The 24976-nt window shown below is 35.3% G+C and overlaps 1 protein-coding gene across 3 annotated transcripts; it reads left to right on the forward strand.

Annotated features, from left to right (window-relative positions):
- The first annotated feature begins 1483 nt into the window (after positions 1-1483).
- POLK (DNA polymerase kappa) lies at positions 1484-24650 on the forward strand. 3 transcript variants are annotated; one of them, XM_086478987.1, is made up of 15 exons: positions 1484-1648; positions 4105-4224; positions 8370-8522; positions 8905-9036; positions 10689-10842; positions 13075-13290; positions 14935-15059; positions 15243-15409; positions 17518-17550; positions 19426-19522; positions 20703-20874; positions 21745-22695; positions 23285-23287; positions 23879-23927; positions 24068-24650. In XM_086478987.1, the coding sequence occupies exons 1-15, from the start codon at positions 1511-1513 to the stop codon at positions 24150-24152; spliced, it is 2595 nt and encodes an 864-aa protein (XP_086335113.1). In that variant the 5' UTR covers positions 1484-1510; the 3' UTR covers positions 24153-24650. The 3 variants fall into 3 exon arrangements, with proteins under 3 accessions (XP_086335113.1, XP_009958930.1, XP_086335114.1); XM_009960628.2 differs by lacking the exon at positions 23285-23287; XM_086478988.1 differs by lacking the exon at positions 23285-23287 and having other exon boundaries at positions 13114-13290.
- The last annotated feature ends 326 nt before the right edge of the window (positions 24651-24976 follow it).

The raw sequence follows: 24976 nt of genomic DNA on the forward strand, positions 1-24976 counted from the left end.
ATTAAAATTAGGATATTTTTGTCAGAACGTTTTTTAAAGTTGGCTTATTCTAATATCTTGACTTCAGTTGGCTAGTATGTTTCAGAAGTTGTTCTTCAGGAAAATACAAACATTACCACATTAATTTTAAAAAGTCACCCATGTTGTTCTTTAATATCAAAAATTCATCTCTAAATGCAAAAATACATAATGACCTTCTTCAGCTTGGTTGCTAATAAGGCACACTTAAGTCCTGGAGTGGAAAAGTGGCATTTGAAGAAAAAAATACAACACCCTTAGATTTGTGTAATTTGTGGATGTTTAATAGAGCTGCTGTATGTGCCTGGAAGGGTATGGCTCCTCCAAACAGGAAGGGCTTCTGTCACAGGGAGCAACTTATAGTGGAAGTTTAGGAGTGAATGTGCTTCTTCCTGCATGAGAGTAAAGCTGAAGTGGTTTATGAGTCGGCAACTTGGGCTAGGAAGAAATTCTTCCTGTGTGCTTTTCCAGTAATAAATACGTGTTAAGTTATTTATGGCAGTATCAACTTGGATTCTGCTTGTTTTAATCTGGCAAAAATAAAACCACAGGTTCATGCTACAGAGCGTAAAATTAGCTTCCTTTATTTTTGTAAGATCAGTATAATAACTAGACAGTTTACCGTATAATTAGAGCCTATCAATGGATTCAGCTATTTACTTTCATAAGCAACAAGGGAGGATGTCAGAAGTTCACGTATTGGAAGCATCTGCATGTATAGGAAATTAGTGATGACAGTAATTGAGTAGTAAAGGCTTGGTAAGTTCTATTAGTTGGGTACCATGGCTCTAGAAATTAATGGGAAAATGGTATATGTGAATTTTACCTTAAATTAAACAATAGGGTTTTATTCAAAACTTTTAATTGAAGCCATCTGTTTCTAAAAAATTAGCTTTAACACAAACAAAAGTTTTGCATTTAAGCTAGAAATTACTGGGAAAGATTCTATGGCTTGTCTCAAGCAGGAGTGAGCACTAAATGAACAATGGTCTTCTGCAATTTAAAAATAATTTCCTTTTTTAAAAAATGTAATCATATAGTGAGCAGTGTTTTGTGCTTAAGGCAGTGTTGTTTCATCTGATACGATAACATACAGGCATAAATCTCATGTGCATGTGTAAGGTACTAGCCTCTACCTGAAGTTGGTCATGCTCAATTATTTCTGTAAGGGAACTTTTAAAAGAGAATGTTTTTAAGTTAATAAAAAAATAAAGTCTTAGAGTCTCCATACACTGATAGAGTTATAGGTGGCTTTATGTGGTGAGTGTGGCAGGTCGGCCACTTCACAGAAATATATGTCTTCATTATTTGTGGTAAGTATGTTGTTTTCTGAATAAGTATAAAAAGCTTATTTGGCAAATATAGCAAATTAATTCCATAATTTTTTTTTTGTATTGATCAGCTGGAACTTAGAAACAAATATATGATTTTTTTTTTTTTTCTTTTTTCAGGTATTAAGTTTTAAAAGAGGTACTTGTTTTCAAGAAGTACTATGGACAACATGAAAAAAGTTAGTAACAGCTCTTGCAATGATGGAGTTCTACTTAGAATGGGCCTCAATGATAACAAAGCTGGAATGCAAGGTTTGGATAAAGAGAAAATTAATAAAATCATCATGGACGCTACCAAGGTTGGATTGATTACTCTTTTGCTAGTGCTTTATCTGTTTTCCAGTATCATGAGACCCTCTTCCTCCCTTCCCCAAGTTTTATCCCTTACATGTGTAAATGGAGGGCACCTTCTTTGAAGACGTGCATGTGTGGGATGGAAAGGGAGAGACTGTAATTTAGGATACCATAGGGTACTAGTAGATTAGTCACAGAGAAGTGGAGGAACACAACTAAACAGGTCCGTAGGTGCTCTCGGTTTGCCTGAAGCAATACGTAAATACCACAGCATTCTCCAGAGGTAATTGTGAAGGTTTCAGCTTACTTAGGCCTTTTGTTTCCCCCTTTTCTGTTCCTTTTGCCCACCCCATCATTAATCAGCCAAGCAGATCTACCTATATTGGTCACCTTCTGGTAACATGGATTTGATGTAATCAGTTTTTTTCTAGTACTTTCAGTAGAATTTCTTTGTGCTTACTGCCTGTCTGCTTGACTGTCTTCTCAGTATTCAAGGTGGCCAGTAGTGTGCAACTTTGTGCCAGAGATCCACCAAGGACCCCACAAATCTACAAAACATTGAAATATTAGTCCTCTTACTTGTTATTGGAGAGTCTTCGCATAAAACTATATGGCAATAATGTTTTCTTTGAGCAGTTCTGACTTTTCTTACTTTTCCTTGCACAAATGTGTATTTCATTAGGTGTCACTATGGCCCTAGGTTATGTGCTTGCTATTTTGCTTGTGAATTCTGTGTTGCCTGCTATTGCTTTGTGGCAAACTGCAGGGGCAGGGAAGGCGGGCAGGAAGCAGAAAACATACTACAAACAGCTCTGATTTGGCAAACTTTTTTTTGCTTGAATTTTCGCTTTGATGATACTTTATATGTTATCAAGCCCCTTATTGTTTAGATGTTTCTTCTACTTATTCTTTTCACTCTTTCTTGAAAACTCAGTGCTTTGTCAGACATGTTCTTAACCATGATATTTGAATAAATTACTTTGTGAGAACAGTTACTGTTTTATTTCCTGGTATGAAATAGAATGAACTATAAAATAGGCTTTCAGAACTGATATACAGGCATCTATGTATTAGAATATATTTCTGTAATATTTTTCTATAAAAAAAATAAAGATAATATAAATCCCAGATATAGCTCAAGAAATCTGAAAAGAAGCATTGATTCTTTTTCTTAATCTTTTCTTTAGTCTTCAGAAGTACACCTACAAACACCACCCACGATTGTATGACAACAAGATTTTATAGCATTTCAACTGTGAAATACTGCAAGAGATATAAAAAAACCCACTGCCTAATAACAATCTTAAGTATAGGGTTGCTTCCCACACCAACATTTTGGTATTTATTTCTTTCAGTGGGTCTCAACAAATCATGTTTGATTACAGAGGGGAGAAAAGATAAAATGCGTGTCTGATGTTGAAAGAAAACAACTCGAATTTCTTCTAACTGGAGATTTTTTATAAGCAGTGAGACGTGACACATTGCAGTCTTGCCATTCATCCTTTTTATCCTTAGTATAAAAGTGGATGGTTTTGCTTGTCATATAAATGCCTAATTCTTACTTGACTGTGGCTGAACTCTTGGCATCAGTGACAGTTTGGTAGTCAGAGGCTTTGAGCTAACAATTTGTCCACTTCTACAGATTTTATCAGGTGGTTCAATGAAAGACATTACCTCTTGTGCAAATATTGTTTCTCTTGTAAGCTAAGGAGGTGTTGCAAGAAAAATACTTTATTTCCTGGTTTTGAGTTTTCCTCGTTTCTGTTCATTGTATGCCTTCTTTTCTTTGTCATGACTCAGGAAGGGAAGTCCCATTATATGTTCTCTGCATGGTTGTTGTCTTTTTATGTTTTCATTACATCTCCATTTATTCATTCCTTTTTTTGATGGAGAAATTACATACTTGAGAGCAAGAGAGGTTTTTTATACCCTTTGCTTTTCATCATCCTCTTCCAAGTAGCTTTTAATTCTGCAGTGTCCTTCAAGATTAAATAGTCAATGAAATACTCGACATTATAAGTGGATTTGACTTTTACAATGTCATTATTTATTTCCGTGTAGATTAAACTGTATGGAAGTCTGGCCAAATGCTTAAATCAATTTTTTTTAGAGTTTTATACTCCTTATTTTGGAGGTATTGCAAAGAATAGTTTGACTTCTGTCTACTATTTTGGAATTTTTGTTGTCAAGTGTTAGCACAAGTAAACCTAGTAAGTTCTCTAAATAGTCCCTTATACTCATCTGAGTATAGACAATCTGAGAAGGAGAAATGTATTTGTGTCATTTGAGGAGAGAGATGTAAAGCACCACTGATCTCTCTTGTGTATCATTTGTATGAAAATCCAAAGTATGCATTAGAAGCTATTACCGTGTTTTACATTTTCTATATTTAAAGATAAAGTGTGATTGTTTATAGGAAAAGACAAATAAAAACCTTACTGTTTTTATGATTTTCTTCCAGGGTTCTAGATTTTATGAAAATGAGCTTAAAAAAGATAAACAAGTTAACCAACGAATTGAAAAAATGATGCAACTAAAAGAGAAAATTACAACACAACAGCTCTTGAAAGCACAGCTGCAGGTACTATTCTTGTAAAGACTTTTTGGAGTAAATGCCAAATAATAAACCTTTTGGTGTGTTCTAGTTTATTGCATTAAATTCTGGTGATAAGCACAATGTTAACTACCATTTTGATGTTAGTCATGCAAGTAAAAATGCACAATGTTTTGATGATGCAATCTTAATAAAAACTTGCGAGAAGATTGTAAAATCACTCCAAAATGATCTCTAAATGAGCAAAATAAAGCAAAGTAATTCCATTTCTTCTATGTCTGATCAGTTTAAAGGAATGTCATTATGGTTTACATAAAAGTTTTCTTAAATACCATGTTAATAATATAGTATCAGTCTTGAGTTTACTTTCTGTTTTTATTATGTGTTTGTGTTCAATGGCCTGCAATGGGATGAGGGGGCTCACAGTTGTCAGCTTTTCTGGATATAATTTATTCCTTACTTGTGCTAATTAATGAAAACATCATCACAGGAAACAGTCACAAGAAATACAAGTGTCCTGAACTAGAAGGATAAAGAGGCTATTCCTCTTCTCAAATGCTAATGGTAGATAATAGTATCCAAAGTATTACTCTGTATGAAAGGTTGTTAAAAGAAAACAACGGCACCAAGGTTGCACACTAAACATTCTTAGGCACACAGAATTCAAGTTCCTCGTTGAAGCTTAATTCCTTTTTCATTTGTACTGTGATTCAGTTTTTAATTACATGATTGCTTGCTATTTTTCCCTAACAGGATTTCTGCTTCATTCAGTGCACAGTGCGGACAGTGTTCATTGAGTGGGCAATTATTCATGTGTACTGTTGTCCACATTGTTCCAAGGGTGGCCCCAAGCTTTATTTGTTGTACACTACTCTAATCCAGCTTTGAATGCAGAATTACTGACTTCCTCATAGACTTTTCTGTTTTGTGCACCACGTAGTGTGAATTCTTTAAATTATTCTTGCAATACTCCAGCAGACTAGAGTGATATTTTTGTTTTGTAGGTGAGGAGCTGAAGCACATGAAGAGTAAACACATCCATTAATTTTGAATGCCATTGTGAGGACTGTAGGTTCTGAGCTTTGGTGTACAATCTTTTTTTGTTCATTGCAGATTTACAAATCACTTCTGTAAGTTAGACGCCAGTATCTAAAATTTGAGCCCAGAAAAGCTTGCAATTACTGAGCACGCCTGAAAAGTTTGTTATAAACCTGTATGGCTAAAGTGTTTTTTGTTAATCTTGAGCATGGATCAGTTATGTGTCTGCTTGTCCATTTTGGTTTTTTTTTTATTTATTTTTCTGGGGTAGCTTTTAAGTAATTTAACTATGAAAAAATACTTCCATTTCCGTCCTTCCTTCACCAAAGAACTTTTCATTTTACAGAGAACAGTCTTTCTTATAAAGTTAATGAAATGAATTACACAGATCCTATAAAACTAGTGTATGGTTATGTAATTAAAGAATATATAATGCCTACAGTGAAAGCAAATAAATCTGAATTGCTTTGACTACAGTCATGCTGTCTTTTTCTAAACATGATGCTTTGATCTTGCAACATGTTACTTCATTTTAATGCTTTTAATGAAAATTGCTTTCTATAGAAGAAGAATTTTCTTTCTTTAAAAAAAGAAATTCTTTCATGTGGGTCTTACTGGGACTCCATGTTTGAAATCTTTGTGCCACTTGGTCAAATAGTAGCTGTCTTTATTTCCAATGGACTAACTATTAAGTCAGCTGCCATACCGCATGAAAACTGTCATTAGAGGAGGATAATATGCACACTTTTTTGCTCGCTAATTTTAGATCTTTGCTGTTATAAAAAATCTTGAAATCTTGGATTTTGATCCATCGTGTGTATGTAGACAAGCTCTGGTTCATGATTGTTGTTGCGCTCAATTCTTTCTCACAAGTTCTGACCCTTTAGCGCTCTCCTCTCCTTGCTTTTAATTTATCCTGCACTGAACTTTCCTTTTCTTGTCCCACATCCCCAGATTAGCATCAGTCCTCTGATATCTCTTTTTTTAACTTCAAAGGAAGACTGAAAGCAGCTTTTAAAAACTTGTCAGCCTGGCTTGCCTCTAAGGAACTATTCCATAACTTTGTTTATCTTACTAAGGAGACATTCGTAGGCGCCCAGAATTCTCTCGAATACATCTGGGTGTGGTTTCTTTTGGCATATTCTAGTTGCTTTTGCTGAAGAGTTACTTTTTGGTATTTCTGATTAATTTAATGCAATTTTACTTCATTCTTTAGATGCGTATGTTAGGTGATCATTAAGTATCATCTTAGAAATACATTTAGGGAGAAAAAGCAAAAAGAAGTTTATTATACCTGTGATAAATTGAAATACAGACGTTAATGTAACTAGAGGAGCAATTGACAGTATTAAATAAATCAGCAATTTGAATGTGAGAGTAACCTGAAAATTATCTGTAAAGTACAGTTTAAAATAAGGATGCTTTTTATGATTATAGTGCTACTTGAACCCTTACTGAATTAGTAGCGGAATGAATTTAATGTAAATTCCTGACTAGTTGTTGTTGTTGTTGTAGTTGTTTGAATGGCTTTCCCCTTGTGTTTTTAATTTGTCTAAACCAGTTTTGTCTGCCTCAGGGAGCATACTGTGCTCCGCTGTATGGAATCACCCCATACAGGTTTGAGTCCCCATTCTAGCCTTTCATCCCTCAAATCAGTTTGGAACAAAACTGAGAAAAGACTTTGTAAGTCATTACTCAGCAATTTAGTGTTAGAACATTCATAGCTGCTTGCCTTGGTTGAAGTGTCTTCAGCTCCAAAAATGGGGTTTTGGATAAGGTTTTTGTTTTTTTTTTATTAAGCAGCTCTGTCAAGGGGAAAAAGAAAGAAACTGTCTTCAAGTAACCATGCAACTTGCATGTAAACATTCCTCTCCAGGGCTGTAAAGCCATTGCAATTAATCCAGAGACGTTTCTGTAATGGTACCTTGATGTCATGAATGTGTATGTCCATCCTTGTGTTTGCAAACAAAGTGAAATTTCAGTTCTGTTTCACTACTTGCATTTTGTGAGCTCTATTATGCCTATTTGTTGGGGTTTTTTCTAGCTGTGACAACCTTTTGTTCTGTAAATAGAGGTTAGCATAGTCATTAGTGTGGTTAGATAATCATAGTTTGATAGCACTTCTTTTGTTTTGGTTTGTTTTTTTTAATATTTTCTTTCGCTTCTGGAATGATGTGTGGAACTGCCAACACAGTCATCTTAAATCAGTAGACCTTAAAAATCAGCTGTTAATGCACTCATTCTTTCTCATGACACTCACAGTTCATAATTTGTTCATAGTTGGAAGATATTTCAGAAACAAGCACATGATCTGCAAGTCTTTTGGTGAAAGAATGCAAGCAAATTAAGCACAATTAAAGAGTTTCACGTAAAGGTCTGTGTGCTTGGCCTCTGCTTCACCACACCATGGAGCTGATGAAGCAGGAGTACTGCTCACAGTCTACTAATAGGTGATACACCTTTAAATCTTGGAGTGAAACGTGCTTTCTGTGTATGGGCTTTTCTTTAAAAGTCACCTTGCAGTTTTGCTAGCAATCCAGCCGTATCATATAAATGTAGATTCCTGTAACAAATGTTGAGGAACTTTATGAAGGGATTGACAGTAGCTTACTTAGCAGTAGATGAACCTGTTTGCTTGAGACCTTATTTCTGGCAAGACAAGATCAATGGATCAGCCCTGTGTGCTCTTGGTGTTCTCTTCACCTGTCTAGGCCAATTTTCTGAAGTGTGATAGTTTAATTTAGGAGTGTTGGAAATTCTCTAATAGCATGTTTCCATTTTTTTTTAAATAACCTGTATCGCAGTAGCTAAAACTGCGTATTCAATGGTCTTACAAAGTTTGTCTGAATCAGATGATGTATCTTCTTTTTTTCCAACATAGTTGGATTTTTGTTGTTTGAGTTGGGTTTTTTTTTCATTTCGTTTCAGGATGAGGTTTTTTTGTACCTTTTGCTGCGGCAGTGGTCTCTGTGAGAGCAAGGTTCATCAGAAACTTGGTTGGGTTTTTTTTGTTGGTGCTGGTTTGGTGGAGTTTGGGAACTATATTCCAGATGCATTTGAGTTTTTAGGTTAATCTGTTCTGTTGCCCTTCTGGCAGGTTAATAGTTTTTCAATTATTGGTTTATTCTGTTCAGGTGGACAAACTTGTGATAGAACTGGAACAGAACCGTAACCTTAGCAGTACAATTGTACACATTGACATGGATGCCTTCTATGCAGCTGTGGAAATGAGAGACAATCCAGAGCTGAAAGAAAAGCCTATAGCAGTGGGATCAATGAGTATGTTGGTAAGGCTGAATGCCAAGCTAATACAGAAATCAATTACATGAATCTAAAGCCTAATAAACTATACAATAATAAGCTAATATAATGACAATGTTATAGAGAGAATTTTTATAAGCGTGGGAAAAAAAATAACAAAAATAATAGAGGAAACGTCTGTTCTTAGACTAGACCATGTAAGCTGATTTTATTTTTTAGTAAAAAGTGTACTGATGGAAGTTTAAAGGATGTAAATGGGTTGAAAGGCAGTGGGGGGAAATGAATGTAAACTCTCAGCCTTGTTAGTCTTTTCTGTGTGGAGATACATGATTAGAACTTGATTATTTAACACTAAACGTCAAGAAAAACTTGATTACTGAAACCTGAATTTATTTAATCTCTCCTAAGTCCACCTCAAATTACCATGCTAGGAGATTTGGTGTACGTGCAGCCATGCCTGGATTTATTGCAAAAAAGCTATGTCCACATCTAACTATAGTACCATTAAACTTTGAAAAATACGGCAAAGTGAGTAAAGAGGTAAGTCTGAAAGTGCTTTCTAACCGCAAGTCAGTGTACTTGGTTTTAGACTCTATCAATAGATCAGTTCTAGATAATATGAGAAGTAGTAGTTTAAATATTAAACTCTTCAGTGATGTGGCTTTGAACATAGGTGAAATAAAACATGGGTGCTTTTGGGCAAGGAGATGAAAAAGCCTGCATTCATCCATCTTACCATTTTAATAAAGTCAGTAGTGATGCTGGTCGAGATTTTCAAAACTGTGTAGTGAGCTAGGGATACCACCTGAGCGTTATTATTCTTAAAACTAAAAAAACATGGAGCATAATCTAATTACTAGGAAGCTGCAAGAACATAGGAAACATGGAGGTAATGATTTCCCACAATGCATAATCATAATTTTGAATGCTAATTACTGGAGAGAGAAGTAAAGATCGTTAGTGAGCTCTAAATGCAGATTAATTTGTTTTAGAAGAAGGGACTTGAAATAAAGAGTAAAAAATTAGAGAGAAATAACATTTTGCTTTAACAGAAGTAATTTTATTTAGTGCCAGGAGAAATATTTAGGATACTCAATATCCTGTTCTTAAAAAAAAAAGAAAAAAGGAAGAAAACAAAAAGACCTTTTGTAGGTCTTAAATCAAACTAGTGCATGGCACAAGTCTCCTGACTTCAATAAAATTATGCCAAGATCTATTTATGTATTTTTATGAAGCCTCAATCTCTTCACATAAATAAAGTAAGCTAATTACTAATTTTGATCTTATTTGATTTGTCTTACTTCTGTTATATAAATGTGAGTATTTCAGAATGAGTTTGAACTTGTTAAGGATCTTGGATTTCATTGTATGTATTTTATTTGTTGTTTTATGGGGTAAAGTTTTAAGGTTGATTTTGTTTTTTAGTTATATTTTTCTCTTGGGATTTGTATTGAAAATACTTAAATTTGTTTATTTTTGTCCTTAAAAGTTGAGCAGTGAATCCTATCTTTAATCAGTTTCAGAAAGATGAAGTGCATGTGAACAAGTGTTGTGATATCTAAGAATTTGACCAAAACTGGTAGAGAAAACATGACACAGTCAAATTTTCCTCATTCAAAAGAATAAAAAAAAAAAAAGAGGGGGAAAAAACAGAGGAGAAGAGGTAGAGATTTTCTTTTGACCTTATGTTGCCTTTTGAGAAGATGCATTTCTCACTAAAGGTTTTTTTTAACAAGTTTAGCCTGTGTCATTAACCAGTGCTCTAAAACACTGCCTATAACTTTAGTTTGAATGTAATTTAAAACTTAGGTGGTTTTGTTTTTTTAACCTTTGCATATGTGATGTCTGACACACAGTGCACAGAAAGGTGCATCAGCTCATGTGCTTTGCTGAGTTCCCAGGTCCTCAGAGTTATTCAGGTGGTTACTGCAGTGTCTGTGTACTTAATTATGTGGAGTGCTTATACACTGATCTTAATGACATCTGCAGTAAAATACAGTGCTTAAAATCTGTTTAGTTCTCACTTATTATTGATGTCCTGCTGCTTGTTAGAAGCAGTACTATAATTTTCCAATATCAATAAATAATTTTTCTATGCATATCTTTAATATTGATTGGTCATCTTGAGGTTGTGTGTCAAGATCTGCTCTTACAGCAATGAGGCTTTAAACTTTCACTATGTGTTTATCAAGGTTCGAGAAATACTGATCGAATATGATCCCAATTTTATGCCTATGGGCCTAGATGAAGCCTACCTGAACATAACAGAGCACTTGGAGGAAAGACTGAACTGGCCTGAGGATAAGAGAAGATTCTTTTTTAACACACAAAGTGCTACAGAAAAAGGTAAACAAATTACTCTGTTTTCATGTGGTCTGCTGACACTGAGGGGGCAGACAGTTTCTTTTGGGGACCCTTGGAAGAATGATGGTGGCACTACATCATAGTCACAATTTAAGCTTTATTTTCTTAACAGGAAATTATGATAAGCATAGCACTGCATTTATGATTAGAATAGCACAGGATTTCTACAAGCAGAATCAATGTAGTACAATCTTATAAGTAGCGTAATACAGGTTTTATAACACAACATATGGTTTCTAATCACCTAAGTAATACAGGGTATCTAATACAGCTTAACTTCCAATTTCTAATCACCTGAACCCTCTGCAGATCGGGTCAAATCTTAATACATGGTTTGCTGTGCCAATGTACCAATCACAATCTAGACTCAAAAATCATATAAAGGAATATGAGTCGCTCCCTCAGTCCTCGAAGGAAGCAGACCACGATGGAGGCATCCCTGGCCACTGGGGGTCCAGGTCTCACTGTCCAGCAGCAGCTCCGGTCCAGGTTCCCCCTTAGGACTTGTAATGGCTTGGTTCTACAGACAGTGCTCTGGGTGCTGTCGTGCTTCCCTGTTCTGTGGTGGGTCAACAGCACCGGGTCGGCCGGGTGCCGGGCACCTTCAAGGCTGGCAGGGAAGGGGATCATCAGCTGATGCCCAGGAACCTTGAGGCCAGTAGGGAGGGGAAGAAGAAATGTGTTTGGTTTGCCTGCTTGGTGTGCAGGACCTTCAGGGCCTGATAATGAGGGGGAAGGGGAAGGAATACATGACCCGCTCGTTCCCAGCAAATGGCTGCTTGCCTTGTAAAATGGCGTTAGTTATGCTGACCACATCACCGGGGTGGGGAGCAGGGGATGCCGGCACAACATGCATAGAATGTAAGCTTCAGATAAGCTGCACCCATTGAAAGTGTAGATACTAAAGTCCTTGCTTAATTCATCCTCCTGTATAGTCTCTACCTCTGATTTATTAGTTTACAGGTTAACTTCCGCTACTACTCACCCATGCATAAAAGGTATGTTGCTAATGATTTGGACTTGGAGGGTTTTTTTTTTAGCTTGAGTGAAATGTGTGAAAAGTGGTACTAAGCTTACTAAACCAAATTGTGTATTTTAGGTGCGTATGTATTTTTCCTTTACAATTCTACATGAAAATTTTGCAAGGAAGTAGTAATAGTCTTACGATTTAAGGAGGTGTAGAATAAATAAACTTCCTGTTCTAAAGGTTGTTTGTATTTTGCAAAGATATTTCCTAAAATACTATATGGTGAGTCCTGTACATCAGAAACATGAGAAATTGTCTGCAAAGACAGTGTCTGTAACCTCCAGTTATGTGGTTATTTTACAAGACTAAGTATAAAGTAATGAACGCTGCAGTAATTACAGTAATGCTTAAGATATGGCTGGATTTTACTTGGCTTTAGAAGATGGAGTTGGAGCCACATCCACAACTGTATACCCAATAGGGAGTAATACAAAAGGAGTCATAGAAGTGGATGATTGATGCACAAACTGGAACATTTATATTGTCAGCATTCAAAAATGATTTAAATAGCCATTAAGAGGATAATCAAGGACACACTACTACTGAAAAGCATTAATAGAATAGAAAGAAACAAACTAGCATAATCTTTACAAAATAAATATCACTGATGTGTAGTCATCATACTTCTCTGACATCTTTGTTTTTCTGAAAAACAAACAAGCACTCAGAATGTGAAACTGTAATAGTAAAGTTTGCAGAGACATACATTACTTGTTCTACCGTGACTGCAGCTGAAAACAAGAAGCTCACCAGGCTGATGGTTCTAGAACCAGATGTTCCAGAACCCTAATTTTCTTTGGAGAATATTGAAAAAAAAATCTGCAAAAGATTTTTTATTTCCACAAAAAAAGGGAGCATCTGTCCTTCATTCTGATACAAAACAAAAATAATGCCAAAATGTTGATGTTTTTCTGCTACTACAGCAACAGGCCATTAGACCTTGTTGCTTTCCTAGCCACTTCTTCCAATCTCAGACAAGCTCAAATCATTTTAAGAACAAAGCAGTTACGACTCTCTTTTCTTCAAAGAAAAAAGCAATGCAATTCCTTTGGCTAATTTTTTTTTTTTTTTCTGAACAGAAAAAAATAAAACTGCTAATGAAATCTCTTCAGCCACTGCAGAAGGAAATCGGTAGTTTTTATATTTTAAATGGATGGATTAATTGTTTGTGTTTCTGTCTAACGTAGATAAAGATGATATAAATATGTCTGCCAAATTTAATGAAGGTGGTTACTCTTCTTCACCGGTACTGTTTGAAGACAACACAGCTCTGATGGATGACCACTCCAAACAAGGAGATAAATCAGTGGAAAATTCTGTTGTCTTTGGAACTTCTGCAGAGGAAGTTGTGAAGGAAATTCGCTTTAGGATTGAGCAGAAAACTCAACTGACTGCTAGTGCAGGTATTCAGACACATATGAATACTGATAATGCTTCGTATTTTCACAATGTCTTCTGCTTTAAATCTCAGAGGGCATTAATTAAGGGATTAGCATTGTCACAGCATTCTTGTGCTGCAAAGCAATATGCTCTCTTTCCAAGTCTGTGAAGACTGTGACTTACAAGTGTTTCAAGAGAAGTTATGGCTATCAGAGCTACTCCTGGGTTTTTGTGGGTTGTTTTTTTTTTTAATCATAGAAACAGTTACATCACCTTTTGACTTCTTTCTTCTTGAAATATAAGTAGCATAGAAGAATGACCAGTGTGCTCAGAAGCTAATGTTAGCGTTGGTGGTTGTCGTTTTAGTGCTTCATGTAAATGATTTTTGTAAGCCAGTGGTCATAGTGAAATCTTTTCACTGGTTGCTAAATTGCTGTTAGTTTGAATAGCAGATCTGTTTTGTTAAGTATTTCTAATAGTTCTCCACACTGTTCCTTGCTTAACGCAATGGCAAAATTCATTAAAAAGTTAATTCTCAGAGAGGTAAATGTGCGTTGAAGTTAATAAACTGTTCATTGGCTTTTTAATATTTACCATTCAACTTTTATGTCTTTCGACTTCAGGCAACCTACCTGTAAAAGTCTCAACTATTTTGATAATAATCAGGATTAGGTGACTAAAAAAAGTGTATGTCTGTAGCCACTTAGTTTGTATGCCATCTGAACTGTTTTGTGGCCAGCTCAATGAGGCATCAGGGAGTGCTGAGCTTTATGAAGCAGATGTGGAACGCCAGGGAAATGTTGAATGTAAGCACAGGTAAAGGTACAGCTAGTAGGAAGAAGCAGGATGACACTCACTCTCCCATGTATGTTATGTCATGAGTAGTAGCAAAATAATTTTGTTCTACTGAAGTTTTGTATTCCTAAGGATAAGTTAGTGTTTAGAAAACAGATATAGCTTTTATAAGTGCATCAGGGATTTTAAGCCCGAACATCAAAAAACATTAGAAGGCTAATTGAAAAAATACTGATAATCAACAATAAATAGAATTACTTCTACCATATTGGGTATATCACCGAGCAAATAAAAATTTAGATTACTAGAGCTGTAGTGCAGAATAATGATATTTTTCTTGTTAAACCAATTCCAGAGTACTTTTGTAAAAACAGACTTTGATAGAGAAGAGCAATCCCTCCTCATCCCCACCAGTGTCAGTGAAATATATATTTCTAAATGACTACATAGCATTTGTAGCCCACAAAAGACTTTAGTTTGGTAAATTTTGTCAAAATTAATTTGGTCTTTTTTCTGAAATTCAAGAACGAAATATCTCCTTCTCATTAAGAGTTCGTTATAACTGCTGTTGTAAGCGTTTCCTTTTGTCTTATCATAATCACCACCATAAAACTGTTCAATCATGTAACTGATGTTATATTTAAACACTTGGTATTTAACCCCCTCATGACTGATCAGTGCATGTTGTGTTACCCTGACTATCTTAAAATAGTGTCTACGCTTTATCTGGTGCATCTGTTACATTTAGTCTACCACATGTATTTATGTTCTCACATTTTTAAATGACTATTTTAAATATTGGACAGTTGAAATGAAACATTGTCTTGTAATTTTCAAAAATATGAGTTGAGTTTTGTTTGTTTGTTTTTAAGGAATAGCACCAAATACGATGTTAGCAAAAATGTGCAGTGATTGTAATAAACCTAATGGGCAATGCAGAATTGCTCCCGAGAGACAAACGGTGCTAGACTTCCTAAAAGATTTGCCCATTAGAAAGGTAAGAGACACCATGACATTTACTATGCAATCATGTCTATTCCTAATGTTCTAAAAGCAAGACTTCTACTGAAGAAATATACTTTTCTAGGTAATCCGCCTAGTTGTGTTTGATTTGAATTATTCTTGGTATTGGATCAACAAATGGAAAGTTTCCAGCATAATGGTACTTACTCTTTTTCAGGTGCCCGGTATAGGAAAAGTAACAGAGAAGATGTTAAAAGCCCTTGGAATTGTGACTTGCTCAGAACTTTACCAGCAGAGGGCACTGCTTTCTCTTCTTTTTTCAGAAGCATCTTGGCGTAATTTCTTGGATATTTCCCTTGGTTTGGGTTCAACACATCTGGAAAAGTAAGTTTCGGGGGGTTTTGTCCTGCGTTTACATTTTCCTAAATTTTTGCTTGTGTGTGTTACATACTGTACATTTTAAGACATATTTTATTGACAAAAAAACACTATGAAAGTTTGGCTTGTTTAATACATTTTAAAAGATTTCTGATACTTGTCATTGTTATACTTATGGTTAAGATACACACAACAGCCAAACATTAAAGAGCAAAGGCTTGGATAGCCATGTCTAATATATGAAATCCAAAAAATCTGTCAGAGAAGTTGTGCATAAGTGTATATCAAGAAATCAAGTCAATATTATTTGGGATAACCTCATAGTTACAAAAGTAGCTAAAAATGAGTTATCCTAAGCAGAGGTGTTCAGTCCTGTTTCTTCTATTAAAAAAATATACATTCATTGGTTTTTATTGTTACCTGATTGTAATGAAAGTCGCATTGGTATCTGATCTTTTCTGGTGGTAAATTGTACTTCTGATGAAATTAAGTGAAGTTTCTGTGTCTCCTGTCATGTTTATGTACATATCAACTTGTGAATTTGCTGAAGTAGAACTGAAGTCTTTTATATCCTTTTTCATATCTGTTCCTGTAAGGTTCGTACTACTTTAACGGCTTTTTAGTCTCCTGTTTGGAAAGGGAGAAATCATTCTTACTAGTGAATACATCTTTTCAATAATGTTTCAAGAATTCTAAGCCTGTCCTGGATACAAACATGGAGCACTTGTTCTTAAAAAAACCCGTAGCATTTTGCTGGTTTTGTAACCAAGAGCCTTACTTTACGATTGACTCCATCCTCTTAAATATTCTTTCCTTAAATATCCTTCTTATCCTTAAATTCCCAAAGTGCTGAAATTCTATTTAAAAATGGTTTGACAATGATTTGTTTTAATTATGAGTTCCAAAGTGTCTTACGTGCTTCTGAAAGACTTATTCTTATTTTTGTTAGTTCCCTGGCAGTAATAGATCTTCCATTTTTCCCATTTGACTACAAAATAATATATACAGTTAGAAGTTTGTAGACCAGTAATATGCCAGCACAAATCTGTTTCAGAAGTATGTTGACTTGAAACAAAATATGCAGGAAGATTGACTTTGTGAAGGTGACTTGATAAAAGAAAAAATGCAGGTTTCCAAATATTTGTTTCTGTTAAGATAACACAACCTCAAATGATCCTTTAGTGCACTCTTTCCCTTTATTCACCCTGTTTAGGTGTTGTACAGTCTGGGAAATCTCCCAGTACATTAAAAAAATAAAAGAGCATTCCAAAAGCCAATATTATTATTGTGAAGGGGAACACATTTTTAATGATGTTGTATAAGAAATTTCTTTCATGATTTTGTTTTCAAAACAAGTGATTGCAGTGATTTTAATGCGGAAAGCAAACTCTTAACATACCAACACCAGAGTCATCAGTAAATGGTTCATCTTATGGTCATTGTCTTTGACCACCTTCTTTTAGGAAAATCTGAGGATACCAAATTTGTTATTTCCAGTACTTACAAACAGAAGAAGGACCTAAAAAGAAAATGCTCTGAGGAACTTGTTATATGCAGAAGAGTTGTTAAAGGATGCTCAATTAAAACCGGAAAGAAAAAAAAAAAAAAAAAAAAAAGAAGCCAGAAAAAGCCTTAACACATCACCTTTAGTATGGGCGATAATTTAGACAGAAAGCAAACTAATTCCTCAGATATACAAGTACTCAAATATACAGAGTATGTTCAGGATTTTAATAGCAGTGCTTCACAGTTCTAGCTAGATGAGACAGCATAAGATTTGCAATTAGTTTTGTTTTTAGTTAAGACTTGTGATATGAGAGGGGAGTTTTGTTGGATTTTTGGTGGTGGTGGTGGTTTTTTTTTACAAACTGTTTGGGTTTTATTGACGTTTGTGGCTGATCTGTGTCTTTAATTCATCTACAGTACTTTAAGTTTTTTTGAAAAAACATTCTCTGTTTCACACTCACTTAAACTTGGTGTAAAAGGTTTGTAGAAAAAATTAACATCCAGAAACTGTGGTTAGTTATTGAAGCATGATTGGTTGACTCAGAGTTTGTTAAAAAGATAGCAGTTCTAGGTAAAGTGAGTATAATAAACTGTTTTTCTTTTTAAAGGGATGGAGAAAGAAAAAGTATGAGCACTGAAAGGTATGCCTCGTTAATATTGAAAAAAATTACATTAATTACTAAACCTACTTAATGCCAGGTAGTGTACACTTTTCTTAGTCATATAATTTTGCTATATATTTATATGTAGTAAAAAACCACATATACAACAAGCTCACTAAATTAGATTCAAGCTTTCATTATTTTTTTTTTTCCTTGGCTTCAGAATGCTATGGTAATTCTGTCAGTTTGTGTGCTCTCATCATCTGGTTCTCCTAATGCCTTTAATGCATCAAAGTGGTCTTTAAGCCATAATACAGGGTGGAAATATATAAGGGCTTGAATTTTTTTGTTATAGTTTAATGTCAGTATCAGTCTAGTAGCCTGCAGTCACAGGCATAGCGAGCATAGCACAAGGTAGACTTGCAAAGCAGACAGTAAGTTTGCGTGGTTAACTAAAATTGGTTACATTTCCTAACTTTTATGTTTTTACCAGTGTAAAGTTCCTTAAAAAGGTCGTCTATGTCATTTCCAAAAGTTAATTTTTAAAAAGGAAATACTGCTAGGAGAATTTGTAGAGCACCGTAATAAATACCCCTACCCTCATGTGTTGTCTCTCGTCAGAAAACAAGATAAAATACTTATTGACACTTAGTCGTTGTGGGCAGCTTAAGCCCCATAAGGTTTGGAACCACCAGAGCTGAGAAATTTATGGCTGTAGTGTTGTGCTGGTTTGCAGGAAAACAGATAATCTCAGTAGCCTATTGCACCTTTCTGCTTTTCTTTCTTCCTTCTTTTTTCCATAAGGGAAGTGGTTTTAGACCAGAGACATCAATGGGCTGCTGATAGCATGACACTGGTTTATATGGGGGGAAAAAATGGGCCTGAAATAGCATCCTCTCTGTTCTCTTTGTCCTGCCCCTTCCAAACTTAGGACTTTTACAGCTTCCCAGTTGCTGCAGCATTGCAGTACTGTAAATCACTGCAGTATTGCCAGGATAAACATGAGTTACTCCTTGGATAACAGCATGGGACCCACAGTAAAATATTAATCCTATTAGTTGTCAGCATGCAAGCATTCTTAGGGGAATGTGAATCATAATAGAGGATGACTTTTCAATACAATCAGATAAACCTGAAAGTAACTTGGAGATGTGAAATCCAGTGTAACTATAGGGACTTTACGCTTGTAAATATAAAGCCTGGCATGAAACAATGGATCTCTGAGCCCTTTCCAAAAGCATCTGGCGGCTCTGAGTTTTGCTTCTTGCTTCTCTTGAAACCACTACTAGCTGAAGGTTGCCTTTTCTCTCATGTTACTACCAAAAAGAAGATGCACAACAAAAAAAATAATACTGTAGTTCCCCTGCTAAGAAGATCTAGCAAAGGCAGTTAGCAGTGTTTTTGGCAAAAAGCTAGTTTTTCATCCTCTGAGGCTAGACATACTTATCCTAGCTGGCATCTTTCTCTTAGCATCTGCATTATTTATTTCTGATACTTGGCTCTGATGTTGACTTTCTAATCTTTTCTTTCTTCCGGTGTTACACAGCAGTGTACAAAGGAGATTAAATACAAATTACTTGGCTGGCTCCATGAATTCAGTTGGTGTTAGTATTCTCTCTTGCAGATATTTAAGCATTAATGACTTAAATCTGATAGATTTTCAAATAGTGCATGAAAAATTGAAAGCCAAATTATTTCATTGTTTGAAGGGTTTTGCAGACATACTGAAACACATAAATATGCACAAATCTTTCTGTGTATTTGTATTCATTTTTCCTTAAAGTAAACACACAAACTTATACAACCTTCTTCTAATGTAGTCTGTACATTAACTGTACAAAAAATACTTTTAGATGGAAGTGGTTTAATAAATTTTAGGATTCATACTAAAAAAAGATCTTACCTTTATCTTAGAACATTCAGTGAGATAAACACAGCGGAAGACCAGTACAGCTTGTGTCGAGAACTCTGCAGAGACCTTGCTCAAGACCTACAGAAAGAAGGACTTAAGGTATTTATATTATTCTCTGTTTACTTGCAAAAAGATGACACTTTGCACTCAAACTTATTAAAATGCAGCATTAGTGCGAATGCTTTCAGCCACGTCATACCATGCAATCCATCTTCAGAAGTCTCCATCCTTTAATTTGCTTTAGATGTTTAGAATGATTTAGGCAGCATTTTTGTATTGTTCAGGTGGCTATCTAATAATATGCTTGGAAAAAATTAAACTAATTAACCAAGTTTTTTAGTATATAAAAATTTTATGTGAAAAGCAATGTTTATAAATAAATAATAGAGCAGACTGTCTGTGAGTACTAATTTATTTAAAACACTGTGTTTCTCTCCAGGATCCAGTCAATAGCCACTGGTGTAGTTTAAGAATTTCACGTGTCCCATTGTTTCTGGCAAGTTTTTCATACCATTCAGTGTTATGAATGGTGGAAACAGTACCTGTATTCCTTCTCCCCAGACTTCTGTTTATTATCTGGAAAGAGCAGTTCATATTTTCTATGAAGGTCTTTGTGGTAAAGCAATGAATAACATTCAAGATGTGAAAGAATGGTGATTAGTCTTCTTCAGACATAAAAGATTGTCTCAGAAGATGACAGAAGGGGAAATCGTCAGCTAAAGACAAAGGGATAAGCTTACAAAGGCACAAGAACAAAAGGAGTGTCGTTTATTTACTTTTGGACACTCTAAATCACACGAATGGTTTGGATGGTGTTGCCAGGTGAATATCTGTGCCAAACAGTGTGCGACTCCAATAGCACCATGCAGGAGGAAGTTCTGAGCAAATCCTTAATTTGACACCACTTAGGCAACCTTAGTAGTTTTCCCTGCAAAGTTAAGGTATCTGGCACTGAAAGTTTCCAAGTGAGGAAATAATTTTTTGTAGACAGGGTAGAAGTTGTGACTGTAGCCAGAGCATGAAATCTATTGAACATGCACTGGTGGCAGATGGTCTGCTGAGAACAATAGCCAAGTGACCCAATTCAGAGAACTTGACTTTAGCCACAGTTTAGGAACAAGTGCAGAGTCTCGCAGACAAGTTCTTGACAGTCCCCCTTGCTGTACACAGGTAAGCACACAGTCTTGACTATGGCTTTAGGGCCCTTATATAGATGCTACATAATAATTGTTTCTGTGCCAAACATGACATGCTTAACCTTTTTCTTTTTTTTGCCTAGGGTAAAACTGTTACCTTGAAGCTAAAGAATGTGAACTTTGAAGTAAAAACAAGAGCTTCAACTGTGCTGTCTTCTGTTTCTGCTGAGGAGGAAATATTTGCTGTTGCTAAAGAACTATTAGGAACGGAAATTGATAGTGTTGCTCCTCACCCTTTACGGATAAGACTTATGGGTAAAATATTTCAAACTCATTCTTCCTTTTCAGAGTTAGATCTTATAGTATATCAAAGTAATAGTACTCTAAAGTAAAATCAGTATAAATGGATTTATCCTTCCTCCGTTACCCTGGTAGTTTTTGCAAAGTGAAACAGGTCTGGAGTGCTGAGTGGTGACTCAGGAATGTTTTGTTAATTGAGGTTGTACTTTTCCTACTACCTGTTATCCCTGAAACATACACATTGGCATGAGTGTAGAATCTCAATGCATAACAGTGCTTAATTCTGCTGCCGTAAAAGAGCACTGCTTAAATCTGCTTTGCACTACAACAACAGGCAGTTTCTGTATATAACTCCTTTTAGAAACAAATCCTTTCAATAAAAGTGTTTACAGATTTGAAGATGCTATGTTCTGCAAGAAATTTGAAAATTTCTGTTGAAAGTAAACTCTGTGTTTTGACTCTAAGACCCATGTGTTTCAGGTGCTTATACATTCTGCCTGAACCATTCAGTGATATATCTAATCTACGGTATTAGAATGTCCTGAAGAAAAAAATATTTTGGTGGGGAAACCATGCAAAACTCTCTTTCAGACTGAATTCTATGTAACTGAATTAAGTTTATAGCCTAGTGTTATGGTGCAATCAGTTCAAATCTTCACAGGTAGTGAATTTAATAATATGGTCGTGCAATTGTTCAGGTCTGAGAAAATTGTATGGACCTTGTGATCCATTTTTAGCATTTTCAGGTTCAGGTAGTATAACTGCCAGTGAAAGCTAAAAAGCACTTTTATTGAGTGGATATATACCTACCTCAAAAGGTGTTAATTAAGAATTAGTATCAAGTTTTCATGAAATTGGTATTATAAGTTTGTTTTTCATCATTAGGCATACGAGTATCAGGATTTCTAAGTGAAGAAGAGAAGAAGTACCAACAAAAAAGCATTACAAGTTTCTTAAAATCAGGAAAAGAAACTGGTTTTCTTAGGCTTCAGCCAGGGAAGTCCAACCAAGAATATTTCACAAAACATTCAGAAGAATCTCCCAGAGGGAGTTTTTTTGATAAAAAGCGAGCTGCAAGGCAACTAAACAGTGAGAATCTTTCTCCAAGTGACACTGTAGATAAGCAGCTCTTTCATGATAGGAAATCATCAGCAAATTTTGTGGAAGAATCAAAGAAAGTCACAGACTTACAGATTTCTAATGTGTGTGAGATCTTCACCTGCCCTGTTTGCTTTGAGGGGCAAAGCAGCAATAATTTGGAAGACCTTAATAGACATATTGATGAGTGCCTCAATGGGACTTTTGTTAAAGATAGCGTGCAAATATCCAAGAATGACAATTCAATAGAAAATACACTCAACTTTCTTCCACGATTTAAAAATGAAAATGTTGAATGTCAAAAAAAGAAAACAGATCACTTAGCAGGAACAGACCAGTCTGCAAGTACATCTGACAACTCCACTAGTAATAGCACAGAAAAAATTACTCAGATAATATCTGATAAACGTCACAGAGAAAGACAGCCTAGCAATCTCAGTGATATTGCTAGAAACCTCTGTATGAAACAATGCCTCTTCTCCAAAAGAATTTCCCAAGACAATAACCATTTTGAAAAGACTGAACATACAGAAGCAACTCGTTCATCCTGTTTCTTTGAAGACAAAGAAGACAGTGTTCTTGTTTGTCCAGTTTGTAATTCAGAACAGAAAACCACTAGTCTTGTGTCATTTAACAGACATGTGGATGTCTGTTTAAATAAAGGCCTCATCCAGGAGCTGACAGAAAAAAAAGATTTTCCGACTAAGACCTGTAATGTGGAAAACTCAAACAGAGCTGGTGAGTATGCACATTAGGATGTATTTGCTTATTCAAAATATCTGTTTGTACAATTAAAATAATTTGGTAATGGTATACTTTGAACTTTTCAGGGCTTTGAGATTTTTGCAACAAGTTCATTTGAGTAAGGCCTGTGTATAAGAGTGAACATTTTTATTTTAAAAATATCAAATCAGTTTTCATAACAAACTAGATTTATGAATGTGATGATAGCTACACAGAGCATTCTCATTTGCCACAATGGTAACATAGGAATTACTGCTCATTTCTGTGAATTACTCCCCAACCACGTTCAGAAAGGTGTTTGTAACGCCACTGAGATTTAAGTGAAAATCAGTGAAAACTTCTTCAACCTGGATTCTTTCAAAGATTTAGTTGACAGATTCAGTTCCATTATGTAATGTGCTGGCAAAAACAGAGGGGTAGTGAACTAAAGCATAAAGGCAGGAACGTGCAAGCCTGTTTTATATCTAATAAGACGTATCACATAACTGCATCTGTAGCATGTCAAACCAGTAGTATATTTACTCACATAGTTTCTGGTTTTAATGAAGAGTTAATCTTTGGCCAGATTAGAGGACAAGTGCAGGTAGTCAAGTACCTACATAAAGTACTTTGTCCCTAATCTAACTTGGGAGCTTTATAAGAGGAAATTAAAATGCTAGTGTGTTAGAATTATCAGAACACAATTAAGACTTATAATGTGAGCCTTTTACACAGAAAATTTTATAAGCAGTATTGTTGTTACATGTGCAAACAGGCTATGTTTTAAATGAAAAAACTTACTGTTCGCAAAGATTCTTATTCCCCCCTGCAGGATAAAAAAATTAAAAAACACAGTTTTCAACAGCCACCTTGAAATCTACATTATGCTGAAATAGTTCCAAAAACTATAGCAAGGTTCAAATTAATCCCTTAGAATTCAATAAGTAAAGGCTTTTTGTTTTTCTCTTTTACAAAGATTAGTATAAACTACAGTACTCAAACTGCAGGTAATAAAATGTTATCTGCTCCTTAAGACAGATTAAATCTGTTTGTGTTAAAAAATAAATAAATAAATAAAAAGGGAAACAAAAGCTTTACCCAAAACTGTTCTTTTAGAAGTTCTGCCATGTATGTAGTTTCTGAAGCATTCTTTCTTTATTGAAGTAATTAGTTTTGATTATTTCCCATTACTTTTCAGGTTTAAGCAGCAGACAGCAATGCACAAATCCATCCCAAGGAACAAAAAGGTAAGGGTTTTCTGGAAAGTTCCATACACAAGTCATTTTAAAATAAAATTTAGAAAAATGGTCAGTGTTGTAAAGTTCTGTAGGTATGCGTGGTATATTTTAACCTCTTACTGTTTTTTTTTTCCTTTCTTTAACTTTAGGTCTGGACTAACAACTTCACAGTCCATATCAAAAAAGGCCAAGTCAAGCAATTCCAAGCATACAATTGAAATGTTTTTTAAATGACTGTGTAGCAACATATTCTATATTAAGTGTTTCATAGTGTTTTATGACTGCAAATTAATTTAGCATTGGTGGTAGGCTGGATTCAGGTGCCCATCACTTTGAAGCCATTGCATACCTGAGTATAAAGAACGTGGTGTTTGAGGTAGAAGAAGAGGTACAAGTGAGGTGGGGTTTTTTTTTTTTTGAGACTAACGCTTTTTTTTCCAGTTGTTTCCGGGAATCAAAATTCACTAATATTTTGACTTTGTTTATATTGAACATGTGGAGCTTTGTTAGAGTCATGAGCAGCATCATTAATTCTCTCTGCTGTTCAGCAAACAGAACAGGGAGATTAGAGCTGCCAATTGAGCAAACCTGTCGGGCAAGCTCCCTGGGAAGCAGGAATCATTAACTAGGGTGCCACACTGTGCTTACTGAAGGCCCTCTTCCCACACCTGACCTGCCATCTTCTCTGTTGGTTTCATTGGCTATGGTAGCCATGTCAGGCTGACACTTCCTTGGACAATTCAACACCAAATTTAATTGTGGTATTAGCTGTGTGATAACGAAGAAGAGCTGAGTGTCTTGATTTCAGCTTACTAAACGTCTTTTCTCAGTGGACACAAAAATTGGTCGGTCACACAGTTTCAAAGGAAAAGAGCAAGAATTTAGAGCCCAGTCAAGCTCTTGTTGTTGCCACTGAAAATTGCTTCAGTAAGAGTTGATGGACCAGCCCTGAAGGACTCACTGTGAGGAGATACAGGATGACTTTACTGATTTAAAAAATGTTAATAAACCGTTAATGACAGAAGGATTTTTCTGGGTTAGTCAGACAAACGCTGTTT

This window comes from Leptosomus discolor, chromosome Z (assembly GCF_034619465.1).
Source record: "Leptosomus discolor isolate bLepDis1 chromosome Z, bLepDis1.hap2, whole genome shotgun sequence".
In the NCBI taxonomy this organism is placed as follows: Eukaryota; Metazoa; Chordata; class Aves; order Leptosomiformes; family Leptosomidae; genus Leptosomus; species Leptosomus discolor.

What these genes read in the sequence shown, in the direction of transcription:
- POLK (XM_086478987.1), top strand. Translation starts at nt 1,511, where the DNA reads ATGGACAACATGAAAAAAGTTAGTAACAGCTCTTGCAATGATGGAGTT. An exon ending in AAGATTTGCCCATTAGAAAG is followed by an intron (nt 15,060 to 15,242) that starts GTAAGAGACACC and finishes ACTCTTTTTCAG; the next exon opens with GTGCCCGGTATAGGAAAAGT. An exon ending in TTTACGGATAAGACTTATGG is followed by an intron (nt 20,875 to 21,744) that starts GTAAAATATTTC and finishes TTTCATCATTAG; the next exon opens with GCATACGAGTATCAGGATTT.